General features: G+C 42.0%; 1 protein-coding gene across 7 annotated transcripts; it reads right to left on the bottom strand.

Moving 5' to 3' along the window:
- Positions 1 to 363: 363 nt before the first annotated feature.
- On the bottom strand, positions 364 to 9875 carry LOC130883493 (cytochrome P450 4A14-like). 7 transcript variants are annotated; one of them, XM_057783998.1, is made up of 13 exons: positions 9681 to 9875; positions 9325 to 9333; positions 8534 to 8666; positions 7627 to 7671; positions 7047 to 7174; positions 6080 to 6204; positions 5589 to 5743; positions 5209 to 5315; positions 4937 to 5127; positions 3528 to 3661; positions 2681 to 2745; positions 2484 to 2560; positions 364 to 975 (listed from the first exon to the last, which is right to left on the bottom strand). In XM_057783998.1, exons 1-13 carry the CDS (start codon positions 9873 to 9875, stop codon positions 807 to 809), a joined length of 1533 nt encoding a protein of 510 aa, XP_057639981.1. In that variant the 3' UTR covers positions 364 to 806. The 7 variants fall into 7 exon arrangements, with proteins under 7 accessions (XP_057639981.1, XP_057639980.1, XP_057639982.1 ...); XM_057783997.1 differs by lacking the exon at positions 9325 to 9333 and adding an exon at positions 9028 to 9036; XM_057783999.1 differs by lacking the exon at positions 9325 to 9333 and having other exon boundaries at positions 5589 to 5645; positions 6078 to 6204; positions 9663 to 9875.
- Positions 9876 to 10720: the final 845 nt, after the last annotated feature.

Raw genomic sequence — 10720 nt, 5'->3', positions numbered from 1 at the left:
CACTCTGATTTATAGACAGCCAACTCAAAGGGTCAAAAAACAAAGAAAACCCCTCAAGAGCTGAGAATTCTACCACACTCTAACAGTAGGGACCAGAAGTAACAAGATTCCCTGATGGCTGGCTTGCCAAAGCCCCTGTGGGACACTTAGGTTCATGCCTGCATCTGAAACAAAAATAGGAAACAGAAGTGGATGAAGTAAAATGGATTTATTTTCAGCTTGGGTCAAAGGAGGAAAAACTATTCATTTCTCTGTAACAGTATTATTATTTCATAAGAAAATTGGAACAAATGCGCTAAATCTGTACACATTAACTTCAACATGAGATAAGTAGAAAGAATATGAAGAGCCTATGCTTGTGAATCAAGTTCGCCTTCTGGGTGATGCAGACTTTGAATGTTAATTTTCTCCCAGCATGTGATTCCTAAGGACATTTTAATTCATGGTGTTCACTGTCTCAAGAGTCTGAGAGCCAAAGGGAGAGGCACAAGTGTCTCCATTTAAAATGTTTCTTCTTTTAGGGTGAAGGTTATAAAAGGTAAACTGAGGACAGGCAGGTGTTTAGGGGTTATGTGGCCAGTCAGAGACACAACCATGTGGCAGACAGGCACACACACAACTGGGGAAGAGTCTAGGGAGAGTTGAGAAAGAGCAGGAAGATGGAATGACAGGAGACATCACAGACAGCAGAGGGACAAGTGTCAGAAAGAAAGCAGAAGTACAGATAAGCCTGGGACAAAAGCAGGTGACAAGTAGAAAGGCCTGAAGGCAGCAGATCCCTAGAGTTGTCCTTTTCTCCTACAGAATTATCTTAGCTTCTTGAGACGCAGGTGGATCCCATCCTTGGACTTCAACACAAGTCTTAACATGGGGACCGGGATCCTGGTGGGATCTGGCAGCAGCTCAAAGCGGAGTAGGGTCAGGGCCACGGCCACCTTCATCTCATTCATAGCAAACTGTTTCCCAATGCAGTTTCTGAACCAAGCAGAGACATAAAGTGAGATGCGTCCTCAAACATGTTGGGCATTAGGGTCCCCTTCATGGTACCAGCCTAATCATTTTCCATATAGGTCACACACCTAAATCGTTCCCTTGCTTTAAGTTCACACAACCACCTGAATCCCTTGTCTTCATGCATAGATTTCTGATCTATGACAAATTTTCACTCCTGCAGGGCTACCTCTAACCCTAGACCTATTCTTGGCTGTGTGAAATGTCATTTGAACAGTGCCAGCATTGTGGGGCATTGAGTCCAAGCACATGAATTATTTAATGACGTAGTCATTAGGTTATCCAATTCTCTCCACAAAGTTTTTGGATCTCCACTATGAACACTCCTCTTAGGTATAAGATGAGAATGAATAAGTCACCATACTGAGGGTTATCATCTATGCATAAAAACTGAATTGATCCTACAACGGAAGTCAAATATCAGTGGTAGAAATTTCAGGTGAATGCATCTGATTTAGAATCTTTAAGTTGTTCTCCATCTTCCTCCCACTTGGTTGTCGGGCTCCGACCCCTCATCCCTCTCAGACTGCCATCATTCGCAGCCATCTGATCAGACCCCAGAACATCCCTTATTTACATTTTTGCTGACTTTGTTGTTCACACACTTCTTCCTATGCACTCCATTAGGTAGAACAGCATCCAGATGCCCCAGCCATAACCACATTTAATACTAGATTGTTGAGTTTCTAGCCTCACTTCCTATTTCAGATCACACTGCTGAAGTTGCCAGAGATGCTCCTCATTACCCTCACTATCACATCCAAAGGACAAGATAAGAGCTAACTAGCTCTGAATCCCCTATGACTGATGTCCCTTCCCATATGCATGACTTTGCAAATTGGGAAATACAAGTTGCAAACATTTGTCTATGCGGTAAAATTTTTGTGAGGGTAGAGGCCAAAAATGTGAGATAATAGCCTCTGGTGTCCATCCTACAATGAGCTGTGAACTCTTATATATATATTACTTTAACAGAAACGCCCATAAAATTTCTAGAATTATATATATATATATATATCACCTTTAATACTTAATATATATTTATTAAATATATATTTATAGGTACATTTATTTCAGGGATTCATAGAATCATCCAACTGTTGAATTAATAAGAAAACCTACTAGGAATTTGGGGAAAGAAAAATTCTCCCTTTAATGTCATTGGAAACTAAAATTCTTGCTTTAACTTGCATAAGGAATACAATTCAGAAATATGAAGTTCAGAATTTGTAAAAATACCAAAATATACTAATTTTTCTTACAAATATTTCAGAGACCACCAGGCAGTGGGTTAAAACCCTCTGTGCTATACTGAATTGCCATCTTTCTTTTTGGCACACATATATCTGACACTATCTGTCCACACATACCAATAATACACAGAAGTAGACCAAATGAAACATAAGCAATCAGAAATAAAAAATATTAATATGTGCCAGGGACTCCCTATCCTCCCAACCCTTTCCCATCACCTTGCTCCTCCTGAGAAGGGCAGGAAAGCATAGCTGTGCCTAGAAGAATCTGGTGCAAATCTAGAGGGGTCAAACACCTGTAGAGAGAGCACAGGGACCAAGACAAACCGAAGTCAAGCCCATTTCCAATGCAAAAGGAGACAGAATGTCTGAAGTTGCAATTGAGTGGCTCTTCTCTCTTCTCAGGGCCTTCATACCTCAGGGTTTGGCCAAAAGCGTGGGTTATGGTGAAGGCCATAAATGCTGATTGCGACTGTGATACCTGTGAGGGAAAGGGAGAAGACACAGGTGAAACATAATTAAGCCAAAGAAATAGGGCTCTAGACTCCCATCCAACAGGAGACTGGCATGTGCTTAAGGAGTCATCACTTAGAGCTGATGATCCTTTGGGCAATAGGGAGCTTAGCAAAGTGTGCATTAGAGAACCATAGAGAGTAGTGAAGTATGGGAGCATCTACTTCTAATAAGTGAAGTGTCAACACACACTCATCAAATGCCTTACATGTACGATCAAAGAACATACATTAGCTCACAGAACACTCACAGGTCCCTCCCCTCTGTTCCTAAGGTGCTGTTTTATGCCCATTTTCATGAGGTACTAAATTGTTCATGAGGCCAATTATCTTTTCTTATGTTTTCACTGATAGGATGTGGCAGAGGTGGTATCATACCCAATGATACATGTTTCCTATGGAGATATGGAGCCCAGAACTTATCCCTGGCTCCTCTCTTTTATCAATTCAAAATTTCCCGAGACACTGGGAAACATTGCACCAACATGCAGGATTCCATTATCTTTCTCATTTGCTTTTACTCATGAATAAAACTGTATCTCCACAAGACTTGTGTCGTTCTTTTCAACCCTGAATATCTCAAGTGACTGCAATGTCAAAGCTGAGAATGACATTTAACTAAGGGGTAGCATTTCTTCCAGAAGACTTCCTCAGTCTCAATTTTATGACCTAAGCTCAACTTCAAAATAAGGATCCAATTTATTGGGACAACAGAGCACATATGAGGACTGAGGCAACTCATTCTAGTTACCTTTGGGTAAGGAGCGTCCATCAGGAAAGGTAACAGGTGTGTTGAGCTCTCGACTCACACCTGGTACAGGTGGGTAGAGCCTCATGGCCTCCTTGATGCACATGGTGGTGTAGGGCATCTGGTCCAGGTGCTCCCTGAAAAAAAGCCACCCTGAAAAGTCACACAGGATTGGGGTACTAGAAAAAAACATCCTGAGAAAAGGCAACCCAGTCCCAGAAAGACACACATGGTATGTACTCAGTTATAAGTGGATATTAGCTGTTAAGTAAAGGATAACCACACTACAATTCACAGACCTAGAGAAGTTAGATAAAGAGGAGAGGTCTAGAGTGGAATATGGATCTCCCTGGGAAGGGGAAATAGAATAAATTTTGTGGGTGGATCCGGGACAGGTGGGCATGGGAACAGGAAGGATCAGGTGGGGAGGAAAGGGCAGAGGAAAGATATAGGGTTTGAATCAACCATCTTCTGTGGCCAGGCAAGGCTCCTAGTGGTGGGACTGGGATACCAATACAACCACAAAACCTATGACCCACAAAGTGTCTTGCCATCAAGATATACTGGAACAACAGTGGTCCAGAGTTTGTGGGGGTGGCCAACAAATGGTTGGTCTAACTTGAAGCTAACACCTCTACAGAGAGCTCATGCCCAACACTGTCTAGTCAATCAGAATCAGGAAGCTAGATGGCTCAGAGTCCTAGGATATAACCAAAGATTACTGAACAAAAAAAGTCAATGAAATTATTCCTAATGACATTCCTCTATTGTTGTGAATCAGTGTCTTGCCCAATAATCACCAGAGAGGCTTCTTTCAGAAGCTTATGGGAACAGAAACAAAGAAACACAGTCAAATATTAGGTGGAACCCTGAAGAAGAGGGGAAGAAAGGATTATAGGAGTTAAATAGGTTGAGGACATCCACATAATCTACTAATCTGGGCTCATAAGGGTTCACAGAGACTGAAGCAGCAACCAGAGGCTGCATGGGTCTTAACTAGACCCCTACGCATACATGATGTGATTGTTTAGCTTAGGGATTTTGTTGGATGCCTAACAGGAAAAGTAGGATTATCTCTGACTCTTTTGCCAACTCTTGAGACCCTTTTCCTCCTACTGGGTTGTCTGGTTCAGCCTTGAAATTAGGGTTTATGCCTAGTCTTACTGTATCTTGTTATGCAGTGTTTGCTTGACATCACTTGGAGGCCTGTTCTTTTCTGAAAACAAATGGAGAATTAGTGGGTCTAGGGGAGTGGCAAAGTGGAGAGGTGGGAAAGGGACAGGAAGCAGAGAAGGAGGAGAGGCTGTGTCAGGGTGTGTTATGTGAAAGAAGAAGAAAGAAAAAGAAAACAATTTAGAAAAGATCTCTCTTATAAGCAGGCAGGGTTCTCCTTCATCTTGAGTTTCTCTCACCAGGTGACAGAAGTTCCATCACCCAGGACACTTTGCACCTCCTCCCTGCATCTCTGTTGGTGCTCAGGGTGTGTGGCCAGAGCATAGAAGATCCAGGAGAGTCCACTGGCTGTGGTGTCATGGCCCTCGAACATGAATGTGTCCACCTCTGCACGCAGGTCCTCATCAGACAAGCTCTTCCCATCCTCCATCTGAGTAAAGGCAGTGGTAAGAGCAACGTTGGTATCTAATCTGTGTTTCCGGATCAAACCTCATCCCTGAACTCCACTCACTTTGGAAAGCAAAAGGATGTCCAAGAAATCCAAGCGCCTCTTCTTCTTGAGTTTCTCCAGCTCTTCCTCGTTCTGAAGCTGAGCTTTCCTCATCTTGATCACTCCATCTACCCCGTGATAGCATTTGTCAGAGAGATCTCAGAGCTTCTATAATTCACAGGATCCCTGAGCCCAATCTGCGTGGATGGATCTCCTGCAGTGTCACCAATGCAATGCAATGAAACTGGGAATTCTTGTAATTCTAGCTCCCAGAAGTTATATCTCAGTAGTGACTAACATGAGTCCTACAGAGGCTTCTAGTAGACTCACTGTGTCTGAGATCTATAATCATATCTTTGCAGTGAGCCTGATAAAGGAAGAAAGGGGTGGAAAGTCAGAACCTGTGTGCTCATGCGCAAGCTGGCAGGCATGGTAGAACAAACGGCCATCAGAGGACATTTTGTAGATGGTGTTATTCCAAAAAAAGACACTCCTTATTCGATGGAAAGTCAGGTTGTTCAGATCCTCAACAGCCTTAGTGTAGGACCTGGAGTTTCTGAGGATAAGAGTTACAATATACTGGTTATGGGACTGTCTGACCCAAGAATAGATTGGGCTCTATTGTCATCCTTTCAACTGTGGACACGCAACACCAAGGCCCACATCACTTGTGTCTTATAGATATTTGAATCCTTGAGCATTTAGAGAATGAGCTCTACACTTGCTAGGGTTCTACTGTGTCTTGTTGGGGTTGGCTTGAAATTAGAGCTTGGCCTAGGCCTGGGTAAGAACCTAGCTTTCTATAGAGGCAACTGTCTTCGATACCATGTACCTCTTACTAAGCCCCAACAGATTGGTAAGACCAAAGACTACAAATGAAGGTTTCACTCACTCATCCAACTGGACACTGCCCTGGTAACTGAAAGCACACTTCATAACAGTGTCCAGTGTCATCATGGAGATGTAGTGAAAGACGTCCAGAGAGTGGTCCGGTCCGTCAAGCTTCTCCCATTTTTCCTGTGGTGACAATGAAACAAGTGTTTTCTTCAGAAGACCTGTGTTCAGGCTAAGATTTTTCAATTTTTCTACAGATAATCAGTCTGGAGTACCTCACCATCAAGAGCATATGTCTGTAGCAAATTAAAGGCGTGAAGCGAATGTTTGTAGTCTGATGCCTACTTCTTCCAAACCTTTTAAGAAAACAAACTGCTCTCTCATGGGGTCCAGTTATTGTTTGTTTGTTTTTAAAACATATAATCTTTTAGTTTACAAAAAAGGCCCCTTCTGTTTCTGAGAGTGAATTAGACTTGAAAAATTAGTGCAGACACTAATATAGTCATAAAATGTGTGGAGGGAAAGAAGCTGTGGGCCTAAATGAACATGACTTGTGATTGGTTTAATTCTGTTTCACTTATCAAAAGTTTGCTAAACATGGTGAGAACAGAAATTAGGCCTAATAAAGGTGATGGTATGTCAGAGATGAATGTGAGAGTGTGGACCTTGTGTTTACTTTGTTTGTAGCTCACTCAAGATTATGCAGAAGCCCTTGGTCCAAGACATTCTTGTCCCATAACATCTTGAAGCTCCACTGTCCGGTCCAGCCAAAGATGAACAGTCTCTGCTGCACGGTGTTTTATCCTCTGTGGTAAATACTTGGTCATGTTCTTATCACAGTGCTCTCTCAAGAGTGTTGTCCACTCTGATAAATATTAGCTCTCCAATTTATGCATTTGTGGAACACTTACTTTATAGCATGAGTTATTATTCTATGAGACTGTCTGAAAATTGTTTGGAGTGAGGTCATCGTGAGTGTGCTATGAGTGGATGTAAAGAAATGGAAAAGAACCAGAGCAACTCACTAGCATTGTATTGACGGATTCCACCATGATTCTGATGTAGGGTTTGAGGATGTCATAATGGAAGGCTGGAGTCAACATCCGCCGGTGCTGGAACCACTTCTTCCCATTCAACAGAAGCAAACCGTAGCCTGGGCCAGAGACTGGTATGTGAATGTGTCCAGTAGAAGTGGAATCAAGGGTACCTCTGGGATCATTTGGTCAGATTCATTGGGATGGAATAAGGAAAGGAAATTCCAGTAATGGTGGGATTTCTTAGCCAAAAACAGGGAAAGTGAGACTCCAAGTTTGTCTAAGAAATCTTCTGTGACTTAGAAAAAGTGAGATAAAGGATGAAACGGGTTGGTATCAGATCAAGGGACATATATAAATGTCTGGCCATGAATGTCTGAAGATAAGACATGGCAGAAACTGGATATCATGAACACTTACACCAGCAGTAGGAAGGACTAAGGACTGACTAGAAGAAGAGAAATAAAGCCTTATTTAGGGAGGGATCATGATACTTGTGGCCAGGCACCTATTGTTCTCAATTAGCCAAAGATCAAGCAGGAAAACACATTATTTATTTTAATATACTTACCAATCCAGGGAACAACTAATTGGTAAATACCAGAAGCCTTTGGATCTGAAAAGTAACATAGATATTGCAGACCAGATAAACAAGATATTGTTCAAACTGCAAGTTTTTATGAATTCTTCAGTTTTTCAGAATTTTAAACTTATTTTATAAATGTGTGTGTGCGTGCGTGCGTGCGTGTGTGCACTTGCCTCAGTGTCTGGTGTTCAGAAGACAACTGTGGAGTTGGTTCCTTCTTCTCACTTTCAGTGTGGGTTTCAGGGCTCAAACTCAGATCATCAGGCTTCAGCAGCAAACCCCTTGACCAGCTGAGCCATTTTAGCAACCATGCTATTAGTTCTTGGTGAATTTCTGCTGGCAGTTTTTCCTTCTCACTTCTCACTGCTTCCCATTCCTTTCTATCTTTGCCAGTTATGTGAGTTTAGGAAGACAGACTTCATTGCACCAGCAGCTGAATGTCTCTGTCACCATGATGTTTATAAAACACACCAAACACCTCTCAAAGCCAAACAATGACAAAAAGACTTGAGTTTTCTCTACAATGGGCTATGATTTAGTTCATTTGTCCCAGATAAGTAAGCAATTAGAGATTTTGAATCCAGGTTTCTAGATATAAAATTTGTTCTTCATCTACAGGGAAATTTGTAAAACACATTGACTCAATTTGTTTCAAAAGAAAAAATAAGAAAAAAGAAATTAAGCCCTGTGCAGCTATTTTAAGTGTTGAGAACTATATTTTTTAATCATATGTTCTCCTCTGGACAAGGAGAACGGTAGCAGATACCAGTTAGACATCAATGGCTGAATGTCACTCTTTTCTAAAATGCCACAGACTTGGGGTATGAACGTTTGGGGTATGAACGTTGGGTGGTAGACATGCTGCAGTGCAAGGAAACTATGGAACTCTTACCTGATCGCCCCAGAATCACCTTCACATAGTCAGGGTCATAGAGCATAACTCGTGCACGACTCCCCGAGAGCCACTGTAAGCAGGCGCTTGGGAATTTCTCTACCCAGGAAAGAATCTGCTGGAGGTCCTTATCCTTTTGGAGCAGATACCAGGAAAAAGACAAATTAATGAAATTATTCTTTTACATCTAGTATTTTGTTTGATAGGGGAGAGGCAGGACTATCGCAGGGACATAGCCTCTGATGTTCAGAAAAACAGACAGAATTTTGGGTCAGTTTGACAATCTGTCTTTTCTTTCATCCAGACATTTGCTGTGTCCAAGTATTTCCCTGGCCAGATCTTGAAGTCTTGTTAGATGGAGCTGATGATCCATAAAGAAGTTATGCAGCTATTGTTCCATAAAGAAGTTATGGGGATAAGAGCCTCAGCATCCTGTAGGAGCTCTAAATTTATCTATTCTTAAATGTGACCAGTGTGTGATCCTCACTGAGGACCTCTTCATACTGCCCCTTACCAAACTGCACTCTACTGAGGGCTAGCAGAAGCCAGCCATCCTTACTGCTTATGCACACTTGAGGGTGGAGGAGACTAGTGAATCCAGCCAGATTCAGGGACTTTTGGAAGCCTTTGAGTTGCTTGCTTCCGGAACTTAAGGACTTCTACTACAGGATGGGATGTTTCACCTCCCCACAGAACTTCCAGTAACTTCGGGGCTTCCTTTCTGAATGGGATGTTTTACCTCTCTTTAGAACATCCTGTACTGTAATCACAAGTTTCCCTCCAAAAAGGACAGTTTTAATCTCGGAGGAAACTGATACATAACATGGCCCCCAAATCATCATGTCTAGAAGCTCTCTCAGTCTTAACAAACCTAGATAGTTGTTCTGTGTACCCAACATCACTCACCCACTCCATAAGGACAGGCTCTTTTCCCATGCCCTTGTACATCCTGAGTCTATTGACAACACACATATTCTTAAAAGGTATGTGCTCCTCATGGTTAAGGCAAGCTCACTCTTAGAAGTACAATGAATATTCTTCATTCAGAAACCACATGCTCATCACACAGCAAACTGCCCCATGGCCTGAAACTAAACTATCAGAGCGCCAGCTTTTCATGTCCTTCCACTCTTTCCCTTCTTCCTACCTTCTGGTGGTGCCCCCAAAGCCAATGGGAAGGAGTGGATGGGAACTTCTGGAGTGTCTTGAGCAGCCACTGCCTTCTTAAGTAGAACTGGACTGCCTTGAAAAGCACCAGAAATAGGCTGAGCAGGAAGACTACTTGGAAGAACCCAGAAACACCATCCAAGCTTCTGCTGGGGCTAAATATAGAGAAACCCATAGTTAGAGGCTTCTGGATCACTAGCATCACCGAAACTTTGGAACACACACATTTATGTAACGAGAAAGTTGATCCGCCTACTTTTGGGAGGGATGATGGAGAAGACAGACAGGTGTTGACCTCAGGTTCCAAAGTTTATTAATATGAGACAACGTTGGGAAACAGTGAAAACAGAGCCTTAGCAACTGACCTTGGTCATTGCTGTATAAGTACGCACTTTCCTGTCTCTCTACTGCTCACAAATATTTATTGAGCACCTAATATATATTATTAACATCCTAGTTGATGAGATAGAGTTATGAAATAGATATAATTAACTTTGATATTCAGAGATTCATATTCTATCTTACCAAACATTTAATAGGGTTAGCTGGTTGTACAAGATGAAAATGATGACAAGGAGTAAATCGGTGTATTCAGACGAATATAGTTGCAGAGAGTTTCTACACATAGTGATCCTTGCAGCTGGACCCTAAATCCAGCTGTTTCTTACATTTTACTTAAGGCTTATCCTAACCCTTCTCCAGTTATGATCTGGGATGAATGTGTCAGTGGGTGGAACATTGCAGCTGTATTTAGGAGGGCTCAACTCCAGGTTAGCCTTGCCACACATGTAGCCTGCCATAGTCTTTCTGTGCCTCAGCATCTTTACTGGGTAGGGTAATAATACCTTCCCCAAATACTTAAAATGCTTGCTGCCATCACCTATGTCAAGACATACTTCTTGATCTCAGTTTACATTAATTCTAATAAAGAAATCAGTACAATGATACTTGTTTTGCCTGAAAAAATTTAAATACCCACCCAGGATTAATAAAGCAAAATTATAAAAATGAGATCTTGAA

This window comes from Chionomys nivalis, chromosome 11 (assembly GCF_950005125.1).
Source record: "Chionomys nivalis chromosome 11, mChiNiv1.1, whole genome shotgun sequence".
Classification (NCBI taxonomy): domain Eukaryota; kingdom Metazoa; phylum Chordata; class Mammalia; order Rodentia; family Cricetidae; genus Chionomys; species Chionomys nivalis.
Note: the sequence above shows the minus strand (reverse complement) of the source record. Positions and strands in the feature narration are given on the sequence as shown.